The following is a 21,955-nucleotide window of genomic DNA, read 5'->3' on the forward strand; positions in this document are numbered from 1 at the left end:
CGTGTCTACAATAGAGTTAAAAGAGTCAAGTTTATTAAGCACACTCCTGACGTTCGCAAGAAGTACAGATAAGCGTGATGGGGGCGGCAATCGCCCACATCCCCTCGCGTTTTCCTATCGTGTCTCTAGGTTTGCTGTTTGCGTAGCGTCTAGGCCGTTGTTTTGCGATGCTTTGCGTTGATGCGTTTCAGGGTGGGGAAAGATACTCGTTTCTGTTACAGTATCGGTTAAAGAGTCATATACGTAGCATTGTTGGTTGACATACAGTTTCGTGTAGCGCAATTTGAATTTCGGGGATCCAGGTAGACCCTTAGCGAATGCAGACAGTTTCTTTCGTGCCTCACGAGTCGCAGGCGAAAAGTCTTCGGATACCGAAATACCGGATTCTTTAAGTTTAGCGCGCGCTGATAATACCTTATCTCGGGTTTTAAAGGAATAAATTTCATTATAATGGGGCGGGGTTTGGATGCAGATAGCGTCCCTATACGGTGAGCTCTTTCGACGTCTGAGGGGGGTATTTCGACGCCAAGTGCGGAGTGTAACGCGGCAAGTGCTTTCTTTTCCGTATCGTTCCACGTTTCTTTCGAATCTGATATACCATGAATAACGACGTTATTTCGTCTGGAGCGATCCTCTAAGTCATCCAATCGCGTCTGTAACATCTCTTGTTGGGACGTCAGATGGGCGGTGGAGCTCCTAATTGACACGATATCTTCCTGAAGTGCATTTAGGGTTTTCGATTCATGCTCCAAGGTTTCAAGGCGGGTGAATATATCTGAGAGACTAGTTTTTATAGTCTCCTGGTTATCTTTTATTGCTTTAACATCCGTGGTTAGATTGGCTTGGCTCTCAGTTAGATGAATTGTTCGTTCGTTGATACCTTTGAGTATTTCAAGTATGGTGGCACTATGTACAGAAGTTTGTTCTTCACCTATGTCTGCGCTAGAACTGCGAAGAGTAGGGGGGCCAGGGTTAGTTTCTACGTCGCCAGAACAAAGCAACAGCAAACTCACATCTAAGCATTCTTTCAAGCTAATACACAGCTCACGTGGGCATGGGAGCACGACTAAGAAACGATTGTCACTTTTTTAGCATGCATTGGAGTATATGTACACACCTGTGGGGCGAAGAAGATCAACATGTTAGCCATGCTTTCGCAGTGGCTGCTCCCATGCCCACTGAAAGCGGGGAAGGATTTCCGGAGCCTTAAGTAGTCTTTGGGTCCAGGGGTCGCTGTGGAGTCGGTGCACTTGTGCGCAAAAGTGAAGGGCAATGACGATGCCTCGATGACTGCGCGCGCAGAATCGTCCGGGAAGGCTGGTACCGTATCGGTGTCGGCACCGAGAAACAGGCACGAGGCAGGGCAGGGTGTTGCAATCAGCAGAGAAGCTGACAAGGTCAAAACAACCTGTGGGGCGAAGAAGATCAACATGTTAGCCATGCTTTCGCAGTGGCTGCTCCCATGCCCACTGAAAGCGGGGAAGGATTTCCGGAGCCTTAAGTAGTCTTTGGGTCCAGGGGTCGCTGTGGAGTCGGTGCACTTGTGCGCAAAAGTGAAGGGCAATGACGATGCCTCGATGACTGCGCGCGCAGAATCGTCCGGGAAGGCTGGTACCGTATCGGTGTCGGCACCGAGAAACAGGCACGAGGCAGGGCAGGGTGTTGCAATCAGCAGAGAAGCTGACAAGGTCAAAACAACCTGTGGGGCGAAGAAGATCAATATGTTAGCCATGCTTTCGCAGTGGCTGCTCCCATGCCCACTGAAAGCGGGGAAGGATATCCGGAGCCTTAAGTAGTCTTTGGGTCCAGGGGTCGCTGTGGAGTCGGTGCACTTGTGCGCAAAAGTGAAGGGCAATGACGATGCCTCGATGACTGCGTGCGCAGAATCGTCCGGGAAGGCTGGTACCGTATCGGTGTTGGCACCGAGAAACAGGCACAAGGCAGGGCAGGGTGTTGCAATCAGCAGAGAAGCTGACAAGGTCAAAACAACCTGTGGGGCGAAGAAGATCAACATGTTAGCCATGCTTTCGCAGTGGCTGCTCCCATGCCCACTCAAGCTATCCTGGTTTGCACCAGAATAGCTCCGAGACCAATGTTGCTTGCGTCAGTGCGCACCTCTGTGTCAGCTTCCTCATCGAAATGACCGAGTACAGGAGAGGATGACAATCGATGTTGCAGTTCCACAAAGGCAGTCGCTTGTTCGTCAGTCCACTGAAATGGGGTGCCGTCACGCGTAAGTCTAATGAGAGGCTCCGCAACCTTAGAGAAGTTTTCAATAAAGCGGCGATAGTAGCCGCAGAGCACTAGAAATCGCTGAAGGCTTTTTTTGTCTGTCGGAGCTGAAAAAGTGGCCACAGCGGCAGTCTTCTCGAGATTGGGCCGAACGCCTGCAGCGCTCACAACGTGACCTAAAAACTTCAGTTCATTGTAGCTGAAATGGCACTTCTCAGGCTTGAGGGTAAGGTCAGCGAATCGTATGGCTTCAAAAACACTCCGAAGGCGACGAAGGTGCTCGTCAAACGTTTCTGAAAAGACAACGACATTATCTAGATAGACTAGGCAACTTTTCCACTTGAGGTCAGCGAGAACGGTATCCATCATTCGTTGGAATGGGGCCGGACCGGAACAGAGACCGAAAGGGAGCACTCGGAATTCATACAGGCCGCCGTCAGGAGTTACAAAAGCCATTTTTTCGCGGTCACGTTCATCGACTTCAATTTGCCAATAACCACTTTTGAGGTCGATTGAGGAAAAGTACTTTGCTCGCCTGAGCCTGTCAAGAGAATCGTCCACTCGAGGCAACGAGTACACGTCTTTCTTTGTGACGTTATTCAGCTTCCTATAATCGACACAAAAGCATAGTGTACCATCCTTTTTCTTTACAAGGACCACTGGCGATGACCAAGGGCTGCTTGATGGCTGTATTACACCGTCTTGAAGCATTTCCTTCACTTGCTTTTGAATCGCGCGTCGCTCGGTTGGTGAAACGCGGTAAGGCTGTTGCCGTATAGGGTGCGCGTCACCGTAGGTGGTAATACGGTGTTTGGTAATCGGTGTTTGCAGGATTCTCGATCAACGTGCAAAACAGGCGTGGAATTCTATCAACAATTCATTAAGCATTCGTTTGTTTTCGTCAGAAAGCGTTGGATTTATATCGACGCCCCGGAGAGGTGCTTCGGCATTATCGGTTGCCTCGGAAGCAAAACACTCAGTCACATTTGTTACTGAGTAGGCATAGGCGATGACAGTACCAGGGAAAAGGTGTTGGCGCTCGTAGCTGAAGTTCGTAACAAGTACCTCGCAGTGGCCAGCCTGTAGGTCTACTAGGCTTCGTGCTACGCAGAGACCTTGGGAAAAGAGTAGGGATCGATTGCTCTTCGCCACCATTTCCCTGTGTGCTGATTTGTTACACGCCACTTGAACCAGAACACTTGAGCGCGGTGGTATCGTCACAGCATCGTCGATTACCCGCAGACATACTCGATCATGGCTGGGATTATGCTCTGGTGTGGCGCTTTTTGTCGAGAACGTGACGAGGCGTTGTCGAATGTCGATGATAGCACCGTGCTCCCTCAGGAAGTCTATGCCAATGGTCAGGTCTCGAGAACACTGACGGAGAACGCTCAAGCTGACAACGAAGGTAGAACCACAAATCTGCATTCGTGCTGTGCAAACGCCGAGTGGAATGACGATGTGCCCGCCAGCGGTACGAATGGGCCTGAGGTTCCAAGGCATCGTCACTTTCTTTAGGAGAGCAGCATGTTTTTCACTTATTATAGAAGAAAGCCGCACCCATGTCAACTAAAGCACTGACTTTGCGACCGTCGAGCAGCACTGGAATGTCTAATGAAATCTTTGCGGAACCAGCTGGTGTCGTCGTCGTCGGAGAACCGTCAGTTTGCGGAAGCGTCGGTAGGAGGCCTTGAGCTTGTCCAGTATAAGCGGCCTCGCCCCCGAAGGTCGCTGTGGTTAGTTTTTCCGGCGAAGACTGGCTGACCGACCCTGCGCCACGCTCGAATAGGTGCGGCGATGAGGAGAAAATCGCCGCGGTGACGGGGAGCGTGACTGGAGCAAGGATGACAAAATTCCGCGCTGTTGAGCCACATACTCTTCAATTTCAGGGGGCCGCTGACTGAACCTCGGTGGTGGTGAGTTCGTCGAAAATCCGCGTAGTCCAAGTTGTCGGTAAGGAAACTGTCGGTACAGGTGCCCAGCTTCATCACAGTGGAAGCAGAGAGGACGTCGATCTGGCGCACGCCAGACGTCTGACTTTCGCGAGATCAGGCGAGGTGCGCTGTAATATGGCGCCGCTTGGACCATCTGCAGCATGGCTGGGGCCACGGTGGGATGCGGAATTGCAGGTGTAACAGGTTGCCGCAAAGCGTGAGCATACGACATGCGGGTAAAGTCACCGGGTGGTTGATAATCCCGCATGCAAGGCGGTTCTCTTAAGGCATGCTGGACTTCATCTCGGACAACGCTTGACAACGAGGAGGTAGTGGACTGCGAGGGCACTGACAGCTTCTGGAGTTCTTCGCGAATGACTGAACGTATGATCTCTCAGAAGAAATCTATTTGGCCACCGAAAGCTCCTAAGTAGTCCGTAGTTGAAGCGTTGACGTGCCGTTCGTATGACGGGGCCCGGTGCCTAAGAGTGCTTTCTCTGGTGACGGCTTCCGTGAGAAATTCTGACACAGTCTTGGGTGGACTGCGTACAAGCCCACCGAAAAGCTTCTCTTTCACTCCGCGCATGAGGTACCGTACCTTCTTTTCTTCTGGCATGCCGGGGTCAGCTCGGTGGAAAAGGTGCGTCATTTCTTCGACATACATCGCAACCTCTTCGTTCGGCAATTGTATGCGGGACTACAGATCGCACTCAGCTCTCTCCCGACGGTCAGGGCTGGCATATGTCCCAAGAAGTCGCCGTTTGAAGTCTTCCCATGATGTGAGAATACCTGCCCGGTTCTCATACCAGACACGTGCGCCATCCAAAAAACTGAAACAGACGTGCCGCAGTTTGTCTACGTCGTCCCACTGGTTGTGCACGGCAACAAACTCGTAATGAACAAGCCAATCTTCTACATCCTCAAGTGCAGTGCCATGAGAGGGATTTGGCGTTCGCGGTGTGAGTAAGGTGCAATGAAGCGGCGTTGTGCCGTTCGTACCAGTTTGGTTGGTGTCGGTAGGGCTGGTCGGAGCTGCCATGTTGTTTGCGAGCAGTCCAAACTCAGGGGTTAGCCCTCGGATTCTTCTGCTGGCGCGATGCACAGGTGTGACTACCGGTACGACGCTTGTGTTCCTGCTATGCGGAGGGGTACGGTGCATAGATTACCCACCACGTCCACTAGTTTGTCACGCACCGAGAGCCGTAGAGACAAGACAGGAACAGCGGGGCAGAAAGACACGAGCGTGTATCTTCAGAACAAGGCGCTAACCACACTTCTTCTTCGTTCTCTTTGCCCTTTTTGGCTCGCTAGGGCTTGCCGGCTCACAACTCTAGGTGGCAATATATACATGTGCGTAATGCGTGTACTGAAAGTTGTGCGACTGCCTTCTCGAGTCCATAAATCACTGTGGACTGAGCACTGACCTAACACCGAATGAAATGCAGTAGTGGTAGGTAAATCGCTAAATAAAGCAAGCCACACTAGAGATACAATTAAACTAACAACAACCTGCTTGGCACTAAGCAAAGGAAAATTTGTACAGATTATTTTTTAGAAAAAAAGCTGCTTACTTGCCAAAAAGTTCCAATGTTGTCAGTTTTCCCTTCTAATCATGTTCTTGCATGAACTCTAAGCATTGCACAAAACTAATTTGCACTACATGGTTGGATTCCCAGGGCAAGTGGCTTGCAAGTGTAAGCAGCTGCATACTACGTTCGCATCATGGCTTGCAGTGCAAAGGAACAATAAAGGGCTTGGTGGTCTCCGGAATCAATATTTCCAGGTGGTGTTAGCACCTTGACAAAGCACACCAGCATTTGCAGTGCGTGCCATCGGGTTACTCAGCAGCAATGGTCCTCTCTTTCTTTTTACTTTCTTTCTCCTTATACGCAGTTTTTTAACCACTAGTTATATAACACACGTGCGTGTTTAAAGGAGTTGCCAGGCTGCAGAACTCAGCTTTTAGCCCCCGAAACCACTCTAAATGTATTTGAAAAAACCAAAATTGAAAACAGCTAGCAAAGGGAAGGCACGCTTGTCATTCTTTGAGCAACCTCTCTTAATGCGGCGTCATTGCCCAACGACACAGAAGGCGAAAGCTATTTTGTGTTTTCTGCTTGCAAATTAGGTAAAACAATGTTTATCTTTCTCTCTGATCATCGCCAGTGACTTATGCCTCCTGAGTTGGGCCTCTCATTAACCGACTCTTCTGCATTTTTACTGAGATTCAGCTTGTATTATCCGCGAGCACATACGTACCTATATCCAGCGAAAAGCCGACTGGTAAGATTAGTTTTTATTAAGTAGACGATCCTTCCTGTAACCCTGATTTCTTTAATAATTCGCATCCCCCTCTTCGTCGAAAACGACCATATCATGGCTTCACATCGACTTGCACCATGTGCGCAGCGCAGAAGATGCAAAGGCAGATATGAAGGGCAAAATAGCAAAGGCAAGGACCTCTGTGTTGCTAAACTTAGTGAAGGCGAACACTATAGGGGTCTCATTCAAAGTGAAGTAGACGTAGGTGCTATGTTAGTCCGAGAGCGCGTCACTACTCAAAAAATAAAGACTACAGTAAAGCCTCGTTATAACGAAGCGGGATATAACGAACTCATGGATAAAATGAAGCAATTGTAATTTTCCTTGAAATTCTCTTTGACACCCATATATCTAAAACTTCGTTTTTGTCAAGCAAAGTTTTCCCCACATTGGATATGATGAACCATTCCTCGTCCAAAATGAGCAGTTACTGCTCATTTTCGTAGAGGTGAATTTTCCATATCTCATAGCGCGCGACGGTTACGTCTCACCACGGCCACGGCAATACAAAACTCGCGTTTTGGGCTTCCCAGGAGCCGCTTGCCGACACGCGTGTGGGAGCGAGTCCCCCCGCTTCCCTTCTCCTCTGGAAATAATGAACTCGCCCACGCTGCAACTCGCGCGAGCGTGCGCGTCAGCTTGCCTCCCCTCTTCTGTAGAACTCATTGACCCATCTGCCAGGTGACCTGCCGCCAGAACATCTAACAGTTGGAGAACGGAGAACATCTAACAGTTGGAGAACGGAACCTTTGGGCCATTGTATCAAAATAACATGCAAATAAATAGCGGCGGCGTACTAAACTGGAACACCACGAGGTGAGATGGCGCTGGCAGTACTATCATCATCAATTCACAGACGGATTTTTCGCTGCAGGGGGGCTCGCTGCTGGTTTGTGCTGCTCGCTTCCTCTGGAACTTTGTGTTTTTCTCGGTACTAAATCGCGGTTCGCGTGTGTAATTATCGCCAGGTGACCCAACTGGCCTCGACTGGCAAAAACAACGTGAACCAAGTAAGAATCGTATCGTTTATTGTGAGTGTCCAAGCCGGTACTACCAATTAATACAGTCGGGTCCGAACAAAACAAGTCACTCATACATATTGAAAGCTTTCAATCCTTGTGTAAAGTTTACTCCTCCTTCACTCTTGAAAGCTAACGAGCATATGCTTGTAACTGATCATCGAGGCCGGCGAATGAACGTTGCTGTCATTGTGTTGCGGAGTTAGAGTTTAATAGCGTGGACAAGCGTTCCATTCTGCCGTCAGATGCGGCACTTGCCCTGTGGTTTGATCTTGAAGTGAAGTAAAAGCATGATATGGAATCCGGAAGGAAACTTGCACATTGCCGATAGATAGCTCGCGCAGTGAGAGCTATGTAGTTTTGCTAAATTTCTAGAATGAGCAATTGCGAATGCATGCAGTTCTGAATCTTTCTCGCTCTGCAATGCTACATTGAGTATTTCACACTTGTGCATGTCGCTCTGCAATGCTACATTGAGTATTTCACAATTGTGCAATGTCGCGTCCTGTCGACAGGGTAAGCACTAGTTATAATTCTCAGCCGTGAGTCCATAACTTAGGTAATATGCATTCAGGTGATGGGCCTAAAAATATTTCAGGCTTGGTACATTTATTGTTAGAGTTAAGTTACACAGTTACTACAGCTAGAACTTCTCGTCACAAGCAATGACCGGTCTGCTGAGTATGCAGCGAAAATGTATGCTAAGAGAACACAGTTATGAGTTGTGTGCTTACAGATTGAAAAGACGGAAGTCTAAGAAAATCAGCTTTAGGCATGCATTGTACATTTTTGCTGTTTGTACATCCTTGTTGGTGCTTTTAGAGGACACTATCTGCTCAGCTCTGAGCACCATCTCTTTTTTCGCATAGATATATCAATATAATTTGAGCACTCTCTTGCAAGCAAGCACTACTGAAATCAAATGGGGATACATGATCTGAATTTGTGCAAATACTAGATCAATAAAGGTCACATTTATTGCAGACTTGTTATTGTGTTTACTTTTTCAGTATACTTGTGCTTGAAAGTTCGAGTTGTTTCTCTCTGCTACTTTTAGAGGTTAGGACTTGAAATACGTACTATCTTGCAGTGTGGCTGTGGATAAGTCAAGATTATGTATGTTTTAACTACTTGTGCAATTTCCTAGATTTTTTGCATGACTGTAGTTTACGAAATTTCACTTCGTAGTGGTAGGCACTATAGCAATGACAGCCTAATTCAAACAGAAGCAGTTGTGCTCAAAGAAATCTGGGATGTTTCTCTACTATACGAAAAAAAATAGAGTACCACATCCGATGAACACAATCTTCGTCATCACGACCGCATTCACGTATTTGAGTGCTCATCACCTTTATGATTTATTATTTCAGGAGCCCATTGAAGACATGTGCAAATCTAAAGCCACTATGTGTAGCCTTATTAGCTTTGGTGCATCTTTTTGTAAACTTGTATGAGCTAAACACAGTTAATTAAGAAAAAACAGTTATGGGTGTAGTTCGCAAAGTGTCACAAGGCACAACTGAGTGTCGGAAAGCCTTTTGATGCCCCTCACTTAGGGGTTGTTAATTTGTTAATGTAATTCGTAATTTCTGACGATTAACATGCGAACTATGAAGTGATCACGAGTCGTACAGTAGTGGGATAAGTTGAATTGATTCTGGCTTCCAGGCGTTAAAAAATGACATCGTGGCCTCGCAGGAGACAAGACTGCTTGAAGAAACATTTGCTCTGATACCTCATGTTCACAGATTTTCCATATTTTAAACCTTCCATCTTCAAAGGGTCAGTTTAGTTCCCCTGCACCAATGGGAAGTGGTTCACAACTGTGCACGAGAAGTTCAGAACTTGTGCAGCATGAGTTCAACAGTGCAGCATCACAAGTGAATGACAAGGTGGGATCCGCGTATTTATTCGCTTAATTTAATGAGGTGCAAACACCTTGGGAAAACATTCTTCACTTGCAGAGGCGGTCACGGCACCTACGTCTGATGCTGTGTTGTTTTTTAAGTTGTGCGTGTGGCTGCACCATACCAGCGCTGTCAGAATAGGAGGTACAGGAAAGTCATGAACTAGTTTTGGTGCTGTACCTCTGCTTTACTTTTTTGAAATGAATCGCCCGGTTTAGAGAATGCCATTGCTGCACCACTGAAATGAATGGTGAGGTACAGCACTTCGTAAAGTGGGTAAATATGGCGCATGCGAATCGAACAAACCTTTAAGCAGACATAGAGTGTCATAGAGCTTCACCCTCATAGAAATATGGCCACTGTGGCTTGGATCAAACCTGTGTTGTTGGGCTAAGCAGTGCACACAAACTAATTAATAGTGTTACAGTTTCAACGTTATTGAAGTGTAGATTTCATAACACGGTAGACAGCTAATGCTTGTGGCAAATCTAGAGCACCTTTCCACGATATGCCTGGCAAAACATTCACAAATACAGCATTGCATGGGTGATGTTCGAGATGTTCTGTTGTAATGAATGTTCAGATGTGTCAACGTGCTTGTAGAGTTGACATTCGGGAGTAGTCATCATTTCGTTGCATGACAGTCTGGAAAAACAAATACCATCACCAGATAATAACGCATCGGAGTTTCGAAACTGAACAAATAAACTCAGTTAACGAGTCGACAGCGGTATTTTATACATATATGCAATGGTACCTCATAACGCATGTTTCACTTGGAGCTGGTTCATCACAAGGCATGTGAAGCAGGTTCCTTGCCCATTGTACATAGCTGCTTCCATATCAGGTAGGCCAGGAGGCTGTGGCAGAAAAAGAAGTATTTCTTATTTATGTGATGCTGTCTTTGTCACGCTATACAAAAGCCACAACCATAATTACGTGATGTTTTTCAAATGCGACTGCGGTAAACTATTAGCTCGTAGGTTTTTCGCACTAATACACTGGCTAGCAACGAAGACACATGCGAGGCGACAGTGATGTATTTGCCTTTTTTCATCACAACGGCCTGGTTTGTTTTCTGGTGGTAGCATTTAAGAATTAACTAGAGTCAGCGACTCGTTCCCACGTGAAGCCATGCCGCAAGTAACGCACGTTTTTCCGGTGAGAGATTGGCACGTTAAAATTTTTTTAAAACTTCATATTGCACTGCGCTGCCGCCATGTGAGCCTACACAGTCATTGGCAAAAAAATACATATGTTAAAATGAGCCAACTGGCCCAACAAGCAGCCGTCCTTAAAAAAACTGAAGTGGTTACTACTCACCGGCCGGTGATTCTCCAGCTTGCAACGGGTGTTCATCGGATGAAAGCGTCAACGGTCGCTTCGTTTCCCGGAAGTGACTTGAATTCCCCTCGCGAAAGCATTTGAACGAGTCAAAATAAACAAAACGAAGAAGTGTGTGTTGGTCGGCAGTAGCTCGAAATATTTACAGCAAAACGAAACAGTGAGAGACACATCCGAACGTACCGTGAGCGGTTACCTGCCGTCGCTGCTATTGGCCGCCATATATTTTGAAATTAGAATAATGATGTCAAAAGGCTGCTGCTCACTACAGTGCAGCAGGAGCAAAAACCAATACAAAAAATATACGACGCAGTATATGTTCAGAAAAAACTACTTGCAATATAAACAAATTGTTTTTTATGTGCAGCGGTGCGCAAAGATGTATTTTTTGATCAATTTAGCATTTAAAGTTGGCCCTGACGAGGGCGCCCCTACAAGCAAGTGCCATAGTACGAGTGGCGAGAGAGGTTTGTAGATACGCTCTGAGTGTTTGAAGCAAAAACGCGCCGTGGTGGATTTTCTCGCCCCCTAAAGGTGATCACTTGAACTTGAGAGTTTCCGGGGCCTGACCGGCTTCGCCCCACCGCGGCGAGGCCCCGCGTGCAGCCGTGGCGGTGGAGATTGTGGCTTTGTTTATTGTCGTTTGCTGTGGAACAGCAGCGCCACTTCTATCACTTTCTGCCGCTAGACATGAGATGGACAACGGCAGCGGCAAACGTAAGCGCAATATATAACAATCGAGCAGAAGTCGGCAATATTGAAAGCCCTTGAGTTTAGCATCAAGAAAAAAAGTGGCCAGAAATGTCGGCAATATGTGGGTGCCCCGGGTGACCTAAGCCAGACGTTGTGGGACGCTCTCTTTGACGCCGGCATACTGCCTGACTGCCCTTTCTTGCGTGTACGTCTGTGCAGATGCTGACATGGTAACAACCGTAGAGTTGTCGAAGGCGGAAATTGTGCCCATGGTGACGGGCATGCATGACGACAGTGACGAATATGTCGACACCCCGGAGCCTGATGTTGGCAAACCCGACGTTCTGACGCCCGCGCAAGCACAGGATGCGGTAGACCTGCTGTACTGCTTTTTGGTGCTTACGATGATGACGACGACGGAATCGAAATAGCTGCCATGCAGCTAAAGAAGTAGCGATCCGCGTGAAGAAGAGCCGGCAAAATTCTACTGACTATTTTTCTTCGAAGGGACCTGTAAACTGATCTGTTGGATTTGGGGGAAATAATGTGAATTTCTCTTTATTATTGTGCTAGTTTTTTGCCTTCTGACGACCACTTTAATCTGAGCGGAGGGCAGCTGTGATATTCGTTGGCAAGTACATTCTTTCTTTTTGGCTAACTGTTGGTAGAAATGAATATTGGATATAACGAAATAATGGTGATAACGAAGTAATTACGACTTCTCCTTCAAATTTGTTATAACGAGGTTTGACTGAATATCGAAAGCACCATGGTAGTGTTCGGCTTCTACAAGACCCCTTGTGCTTATCGGCTGCTCTCAAGCCAATATTCTCAAACACGGCTGGATCAAAAAGCACATGAAAGATACCTAAAATTAAAGCTTAGGTTCAAAGAGAAACTAAGAACCACCAATGGCAGCTGTCTAGACCTGTGTATTAAAGTTGGCGTTTTGATCAAGCACCTCTAACTATCCCTGCAAAGCAGCAGGGTGCCTTTTTCAAGACCAAGCGAAAACCAGAAATTTAATTAAAATGTCTTTAATTTCAAAACGTAATTCCTCGTACACCACCTCAAGAAACCAAGCCGCCCAGAACGAGACCCTCGCTAAGAATGAAAGAAGTGTACATTTAGGAGCTCGTTTTCCTTCTAGAATACATTTATATATTACATCTCATTTATTGTGTCTATCAAAAAACGAGTCCTTAATGACACAGTTATTCCTTAACATCTTGTTTTTTCTTTCTCATTCTTTGGGACGTGATTTGCAAAATGGTCGATGGTCAGATGTGAGTTGGGCGAAAATGCAACCTCCTCAATCACCTGTTTTAGAAGCCCAAGTTTAAATCCAACTAGATGTGCTTGGTACACCGATACTCCACTCAGAAAGGAAGGCTAAATCGGATACGGAAACAATGGAGTTTGAGGCACAAAGATACCTCCCTTTGGATACAACCCGGCCTCCTTCTTGCTACGTGCAATACATCAAACCACCGCTTTCGAAGTGGACAACCCCTTCTAGTAAGCAGAGGTCCGGACCACCTTAAACAATTTTAATGGGAACTCCTCCTCGGACCCGGATGGCAATATAAACAATACACTACGAAACTTAGACGATGACTTTGTCACCATCTTCACCAAAGAAAGCAATCGTATCTCGAAGACGGAGACTTTCCCTGAGCGTTGGAATATGGCATCAGTGGTTTTCATACCTAAGCCTGGCCGTAGTCCCAGTCATAGCAGATTACGACCCATTTCACTGACACCTTGTATAGGCAAGGTCGTGAGCATGTCATCAATGATCGGATATCAAAGCACATAAAGACGACTATAACCTGTTTCCATAAAACATGACAGGTTCTGACCACATCTATCTACTCAGTACGTCATGAAAATTTTGAAGCATCACATTAGAGATCAGAAGACGAAAGACATTGAAGCCATTCCAGGTCTCGATCTTGAAAAGGCATTTGACTGTGTCTCGCACTCCCACATGTTCGCCACCATCTCTTCTCTCAACTTAGGAGTCAACTTTCACGAATTCACAAGCTCGTTCCTCAAGAATAGAAAGGCCACTATACAGATAGGGGATCTCAAGTCTAAGCTCTATGATCTCGCTTCTTTCGGCACCCCGCAGGACTCAGTCGTCTCCCCACTGCTGTTTAACATTGCAATGTGCGGCTTTGCTGCGAAGCTCTCAAACCAAGAAGGCATCAAGTTCGCCATCTACGTGGACGACATCAACATATGAAGTGTCGGTGGCTCAGAGGGTTCTGTGGAGAGCTCTTTTCAAGAGGCCGTCGACTGTGTTGAAATTTACGTGAAAAATAGGCCTCAAGCTCTCGCCGTCAAAGTTCGAACATATCCTATACCGAGCCACCAGACAGGAACCAAACCTGAAAACTGAGAACTACAGGCCGACATCGACATTAGACTGCACACGTCAATGGGGCAGCATATTCCAACGGTGGGCTTCATATGCGCTGTGGACATGATTATCGAGGATAATGGACCGAATGGCCGCACGTTCTACCATCTCAATTCTAAGGCGGAAGGGGTCATTCGACTAATCCAACGCATTTCCAACAGTCGGGGTGGTCTTTGAGAGGACAAGCTCCTCTGACCGTTTTGGCATTTTTGATGAGCCACATAAGCTATGTCGCATCTATGCACAGTAGGCAACTTCCTCAGAGAAATAACTTGAACTTCTCATGAGGAAAAGCATCAAGAACGTTATTGGCATTCTTATGCGTACAAGCACTGTGAACCTTATGAAACTTGGAGTCCGCGACCTGCTTGAAGAAGTTATGTAGGCTCAACAAACGGCGCTGGTTTCCAGGCTTTTGATCATACACACGCGGAGAAAGATCCTGGTTGACACTGGAGTCAACCCCCTAACACTCGAAGTGGAAGATATGCCACTTGATCATCACATACTTTCTCGCACCAAAGTGTGTCCCCTTCCACGAAACATGCATCCACAGTACAACGTGGGCAGGCGTGTCACTCGAGCCTCTTCTCTTTTAGTTAATGCTCACACCCACTCGTCTCTTTCAAGCTTTGTTGAAGCCACCCCTTACGGCCTTTCCGCTCACTTTGCTGTAGTATCCATAGATACTAAGGGTCGCAATTTATCCTCAGCGTTGGTTCAAACGACTTCTTACAAAGCAGAACAGATGTCATCGCACTAGCTCTTCTTTATCCACAAAAAAACTGATTATTCTACGGACTTGAAATCCGCTGCTAGGGCCTTCGCTTCTGTTGCCGTGTGCAAGGAAGTTTTGAGAGCTCTCGCTCACAAGGAACTCACCCATCACACTATGAATTGGTTCCCTGCTCACCTTGACTTGAAGGTCGGGGGCCTTCTCAATGTCAACGAGCTAGCCCACAGCAAGGCACGAGGCTTCACTTACCGCGTCGGCACTTGTGCTTCTCAGACAAAGGAATCAGCCCCCAACTTTCATTTTAAGACATTTCAACTACCTTCAACGAGATTACAAAGCACTATCAATTAGGCCGTAGGTCCTTTCCACTGCCACACGAAAATTTGTCTAGGCCACAGGCAATCTCTCTTTGCCTGCTTCAGACGGAAACATACCCTAGCCTCGTAACTTATAGCCTACAGGGCCGTTCCACTCGCTTGCTTTACAGCCGCAACGCACGTGCTGGGACCCTTATCGCACACAAGTGGTGGGGGGGGGGGGGCAAATGAGCCAATTGGCGACGGTGCGGAGAGTGAAAGAGCTTCGCCCATTGGCTTATTTGTCCCCCGATTGTGTGCGGTAGGGGTCCAGGCACGAGCGTTGCGGCTGTGCGGGTAGCGCGTGGAACGGCTCTACTCCAATATTTCAGAACTTTACTCGGACTGCCGCAATCGTCGTGATTTTAATCACATGCTCTGGAGGTGCCCCTCTTCACAAGAAAAAAAATGGAGAATTTCCTGAAGATTTCTTTCATTTAATGCTCACGTGTCCGGTTCTCATACAACTCAAGGCTGTCGAGAAGGCCCACGATGCGGTGTTGAGGCCAGGCCTCCCCGTGCTTATGTGGGAGCGGCCCACAACTCAACGCCTATAAAACAGGGATCGAATCCTTCAGCACCCTAGTAAAGTTTTTCATCCATCCATCCATCTCTCTTTTCCAACTTTGAATCCTAATGCCCTTCCCCACGCAGAGTAGGGAGTCAGCGATTTGCATGTGCGGTCTAAATTATCTGCTTTTCAACAAAGAGCTTTCTTTCTCTTTCTCAATCTTTCAATATGGTGGGGAAGGCTGCACTGTGATTTTAGTGCATGAAGTACGACTTCAACACTTTGCTGTGCGTTTTCGTGCGTGTGTATACAAATTTAAGAAGTTGATGTACCGCCACCCCCTTCCCTATTGGTGGCCTTTCTTGATAGGCCTACGTTCAGCACACGCAACCTGGTAAATATATGTGGCATTAATCGGGAAAAAGAGTTTTACAGTTTATGCGGTGCTTTTTTTTCATCAGAAATTTGCACATCTTCGCATCCTGCCAATGCCGCGCTTTCTACGCTTGGTATGAAATGCTCGTTGCATGAAGTGGGCCACGCCAAGTCAAGTTTACACTGTTAATGATGTTACCATTCATAGGGAACTATAGCATAAATGCAACCGCTTCTTTTAAAGAGCAGACGCGCACGTTTGGCCATTGACTATGTAAGGTGTATTAACATCTATTGTTGGTTATGCTCATATGCGATAGTTTCTGTGTCAGCACTTCTTGCCGTCTCACATGTAGGCTCATTCATGAGGCCCCAGTAATGAATTCTGCCTCGAACATTCAAGGTTTTATATATCATGAGGACATTTTATTCATTTTTATTTGTGTTATGACTGCAATATCTCAGCGCAGTGGGCCTCTCACCGACGAGACCACCAGCCGATCATGTCTGGCTCTATGGGCCCGATCATAGCGCTCTGTTATTGTATTTAGCGGAAGCAGGTATTTCGGGCAATCGAAATGGCCACAATTCTGCTGAGGGATCAGAATCAAGCTTTAGAGGTCAGAAGAGGGTGAAAAATAACTATCACGATGAAGACCAATACACCTAACAGCTTTTTTGTATTATTTATAATAGATTTATTTCTTTTTTATGACGGTGAAGGTGAGCTGTACTCAGGCATTTCCCGTTTATATTTTTCCCATAGGTTTTTCTCACAAGTGCCTAAATCAAAGAGCATGGTCGTCAGCGCTATAGCACAGCCGTTTAGTCGCGATGGTGGGTCCTATTGTTTATGTGGAGCTTTTCGATATCAGTTTAGCCATTCGATTGTAAACAATTCGCTTTCAAACTGACGAACTAATTCTATTCATGTATTTCAGTTTTCGACGAGGAAATCACGCCCTATGCGACTTTCCAACTGTCCCCAACTAAGTGCAACATCGACGACGACGGGGAAGAGTTCAAGACTTTCACTATTCATCACGGAGAACCACCGTATCTCGCCAAGGTTGGTGCTCGTGACAACTGCTTTTTTTAGCAGGTAGTATTACTTTCAAGCTGTTACGCTCTAATTGATCAGGCTTTTTCTTGTGGCGCCACCCTCACTGAGAAAAGTGGGCTCTTTTCTGAAATCGTGCAATACTGGGTCGACCTAGTAAACATGTGAGGCTGCCTTAAAGTACCATTTAACGTGCCCAGGAACCACCATAATATGTTTGTTCAGGCGCTCGAAAAATAAAGCAATAACAAAAGAAACATTACAGTACAGTCTACAGGAAAAATATGAAAGAGAGCAAATAGCGCAGACAAAACAAAAGCAGTGCAAAATTGGAAGACTGAAAGACAAGGCAAGAATCATAGAATGGCAGCAAATAATGACGGAGAATATGCACTACAATGTGCACAATGTGAATATGCAAACCAATGTGCGCAAAGGGGAACATGCACAACAAGGTCTCCCGAAAGACGCAAAAGAAAAGAATTTGTACATTGTGAAGAATTATGGTAGTACAGTGCAAAGTCGAGAAAAACCAATGGCAGTAGACCGTGAAAAGCATCGATATTGCAAATGTCAACATTATATAGACTTCGTAATCTGTCACCACTAGAGTTTTGAAAGAAGTTGGCAAGTACAAAAAAATGGTCGATTCGCTTTGGATAATTTACGCAGAGTCCAAAAGTTCACACAACTGAGAAGCAAAGGGAAGGGTATCTTACTGTGAACAAGTTTGTAAAGAGACAAGAGGTCAGCGCGATTTTATCGGCAGTGAACTGACGGCAATGATTATAGTCTGGCAGTGTTAGAATGTGTTTCAGAGTCATTTCTATATCAACGATGGTTTTATATGTTTATGAATTTTCGCCAGACTCACTCAATGGCGTCACTGCCAGATTTAGCGATGCCATTTCAGATGACAGATGGATGCTCAAGTGGAGAAAGACATATTGCGGTGTACAATTCTTCAAATGCTGTAGCAGAACAGAATTCTCGAGAGATTCTGCAAACGCAGCCGAGAGAACGCAGGCATCGCGTGGCGGAATGTTTAGTGTGAGAGGAAAAATTTAACATGCTATCAAATAGAACACAAAAATCACTGAACTTACCAGTTTGGGGACCTCAGTGGAACCTCACATTACGACACGGTATTGACAGAGTATAGAAAATCACGATGTTTTTTTTTTGCGAGATTTACTCATGAACTTGGTCTTTGACGTACTCATGAAAAGGTTATAAGTTATTGGTGTACACCCTTCGCAGAAAGGGCACTGGTCCGACTGAAGGAAGCGACAGTCGTTAACTTAATGAATTTCGCTAAATACTTTCATGTCATCGACATACACAACAAAATGAGAATAACGAATTGCAAAAGAAATATCATAAAGTTAATAAAAAAAATATAGGGCATGATACTGACCATTTACCCACAGGGGCGTCTGCGTAAGGAATCGTTAGGTGTGTAGTGACAACGCGTACTAGAGCTAATGGGGGGGGGGGAGTTCTCAACAGAGAAGAATTGGCCACCCTGGTGCATTGTCTGGTCACTACCTCCCACAAGCATACGTCAATCACCTCATGGCCCTCGATCCCCAGCAGCTGTGAAGCGGCTGACCACGGCGGCGGTGAGATCTGTAACGCAGCAGAAGGTGCTAAGAATCTCTGGATCCGGACAGCCCGCCATTCGAACCTAAACAAGGCAACGTTTAATGCTAGAACCTTATGTAGCGTGGCAAGTTTAGTTGCACTAATCGTGGAACTGGAGGGTGTAAATGGGATATAATAGGGCTCAGTGAGGTTAGGAGGACAAATGTGGCCTATATGGTGCTACAGAGTGGGCACGTCCTTTGCTATCGGGGCTTGGCTAAACGAAGACAACTGGAAGTGGTTTTCCTAGTTCACAGAAACATAACTGGCAACATAGAGGAATGCTATACCATTAATGAAAGGGTGGTAGGTGCATAAATAAACTCAATAAGAGATACAAGATGAAGGTGATACAGAGTTACACGCCTGAATCCAGCCTTGATGACGCTTCAGTTGAAAGCTTTGAATAAGGTAAAATCACAATATACTATACTGATAGGAGACTTTAATGCAAAGGTAGGGAAGAGGCACGCTGGAGACCAGGTAGTAGGATATTACGGATGGTACTAGAAACGCCAGGGGAGAGCTACTAGTAGAATTTGCAGAACGCAATAATTTACGGATTTTGAATACCTTCTACCGAAACGAGGAAACCGTAAATGGACATGGAGGAGCCCTAACGGCGAAAATAGGAGCGAAATAGACTTGATAGTAAGTGCACACCCAGGCATCGTGCAGGATGCTGAAGTAGTTGGCAGTGTACGATGCAGTGACCATAGATTGGTAGGGTCTCGAATTCGCATAGACTTGAAGAAGGAATGACAGAAACTGATACGCAAGAAGGCAATCAATCAAATAGCACTGAGAGGGAAAGTACAGGAGTTCAATGTCTCGCTTCAGATCAGGTACTCGGCTCTTATTGAGGAAACCAACCTTAGCGTACATACAATGACTGATAATCCGACGAGTATCATTACGGAGGGTGCAGTGGATGTTGGAGGCAGGGTAGTTAGACAGGCGACAGGTAAGCTTTTCGAGGAAACAAAGAATCTCATTAAGGAGCGTCAAAGCATGAAAGCCTCAAGTATAACAGCCAAAATAGAACTGTCAGAGCTTTCGAATTTGATTAATAAGCGTAAGGTATCCGATGTAAGCAGGTAGAACATGAAGAGAATCGAACATGCTTTGAAAAACGGAGGAAGCGTGAAAGCAGTGAAGAGGAAACTTGGGATAGGGAAAAAAATTGGATGTATGCACTACGGGGCAAAGAAGGCAAACTACCTACCAATATAGATAGGATAGTTAAAATAGTGGAGAAATTTTACAGAGGTCTATACAGTAGCCGGGACAACCACGACCTTAATACTGTGAGATCTAGTAGTAACCCAGATGTCACCCCACTAGTAATAATAGAAGTCAGAAAAGCCTTGGAGAGCATGAAAAAAGGCAAAGCTGCTGGTTAGGACCACGTAACATCAGATCTGCTGAAACATAGAGGACAGATTATGTTAGAAAAACTAGCCACACTGTTCACGAGGTGTCTAGTGACAGGAAGAGTACAAGACTCTTTGAAGAATGCTAACATCCTCTTAATACGGAAAGTAGATGACAAGGACTTGAAGAATTACTGGCCGATCAGCTTGCTCTCCGTAGTATACAAGCTATTTAAAGGTAAGTGTTAACAGAGTTAAGAGAACATTAGAATTCAATCAACCAAAGGAACAAGCAAGATTTCGAAGAGGCTACTCAACAATCGACCTCATCCATACTATAAATCAGGTAATAGCGAAATGCTCAGAATAAAGCCTACTCCTATACATAGCCTTCATAAATTACGAAAAGTCGTTTGGTTCAGTAGTAATATCAGCAGTCATGCAGACACTTCGGAATCAAGGCGTCAATGAAGCATATATAAACAACCTGGAAAAAATCTACAGGGGATCAACTGCTACCATAATGCTTCATGAAAAAAGCAACAGAATACCAATCAAGAAGGGTGTACGGCAGGGGGATACAACCTCCCCAATGCTATTTACCGCGTGCTTACAGGAGGTTTTCAGAGGCCTAGATTGCGAACAGTTAGGCATAAGAATTAATGACGAGTACCTTAGTAACCTGCACTTCGCCGATGACATTGCATTGCTGAGTAACTCAGGCAACGAATCGCAACTCATAATTACAGAGTTAAACAAGCTGAGCAGAAAGGTGAGTCTTAAAATTAGTCTGCAAAAAACTAAACTAGTTTACACCAACCTCGGAAGAGAGCAGCGCTTCGAGATAAGTAATAGCGCACTTCAAGTTGTAAATGACTATGTCTACTTAGGGCAGGTTATAACCGCGGAGCCGAACCACGAGACTAATACAACTAGAAGAAAAAGATTGGGGTGGAGCACTTTTGGCAAGCACTCTCAAATTATCACAGGTAGATTGCCACTACTCCTCAGGAGGAAGGTATATAACAGTTGTATCTTGTGGGTACTTAGCTATGGAGCAGAAACCTGGAGACTTACAAAGAAGGTTCAGCTTGAATTGAAGACGACGCAGTGAGCATTGGAAAGAAAAATGGTAGGTGTAAGCTTAAGAGACAAGAAGAGAGCAGAGTGGATTATGGAACAAACGGGGGTTAAGGATATTATAGTTGAAATCAAAAAGAAGAAACGGACATGGGCCGGGAATGTAGTGCGTAGACAGGGTAACCGCTGGTCATTAAGGGCAACTAACTAGATTCCCAGAGAAGGAAAGCGGGTTAGGGGGAGACAGAAGCTTAGATGGGCAGATGAGATTAATAGGTTTGCGGGTATAAATTGGCTGCAGCAAGCACAGGATCAGGTTAACTGGCGGAACATGAGAGAGACCTTTGTCCTGCAGTGGGCGTAGTCACGTTGATGATGATGTTGATGATGATGGGATTACATATTTATTTTATTTATTTATTACATACTACCGGCCTCATATGGAGGCCTTAGGCAGGAGTGGGGCATAAATACACAACATATAACAAGCTCGAAATATTGAATAAAATGCCCAAACAAAAAAGAAATACATGACTTTGTATTCTGCAAATCAACGGCCTTGGCAAAATGTGCAAAAGCAACGAAAGGAAACCAATTGCACGGCAGTTAGTACTCGCATAGCACAAGGTACTCACATTAAGTATTTACATAGCAGAAAGCATTACGGGTACTGACATTGTACTTACATAGCACAAAATGTCAAAGGAAAAAAAAAGAAAGTTTCACCATTTATTCGAACACAACAAAAAGAAAGTGAATGGAAGGGAGTACAAGACATTACATGATGCTTCGAGCATAGTGGCGATTAAAGGACTTCATTTCTGATTGCCCGCAGAAAAGAATCAATGTTGGAACGCTCTACCGCATGAGAAGATAAGGCGTTCCACTCGACGATTGTCCGAGGAAAGTAATGCTTGATTTAGCAGGACCTGATCATTAAGGCT

General features: G+C 45.7%; 1 protein-coding gene across 9 annotated transcripts in view; it reads left to right on the forward strand.

Moving 5' to 3' along the window:
- LOC119172975 (cell adhesion molecule Dscam1-like) overlaps positions 1-21,955 on the forward strand; it is a 2,235,730-nt gene that overhangs the window by 1,773,978 nt on the left and 439,797 nt on the right. For all 9 annotated transcript variants that reach the window (XM_075891768.1, XM_075891770.1, XM_075891774.1 and 6 more), the window contains one exon: positions 16,796-16,923. In XM_075891768.1, the coding sequence (XP_075747883.1) occupies positions 16,796-16,923 (128 nt within the window). The remainder of the gene's footprint in view (positions 1-16,795; positions 16,924-21,955) is intronic.

Source organism: Rhipicephalus microplus, chromosome 4 (genome assembly GCF_043290135.1).
Source record: "Rhipicephalus microplus isolate Deutch F79 chromosome 4, USDA_Rmic, whole genome shotgun sequence".
NCBI classification, from domain to species: Eukaryota; Metazoa; Arthropoda; class Arachnida; order Ixodida; family Ixodidae; genus Rhipicephalus; species Rhipicephalus microplus.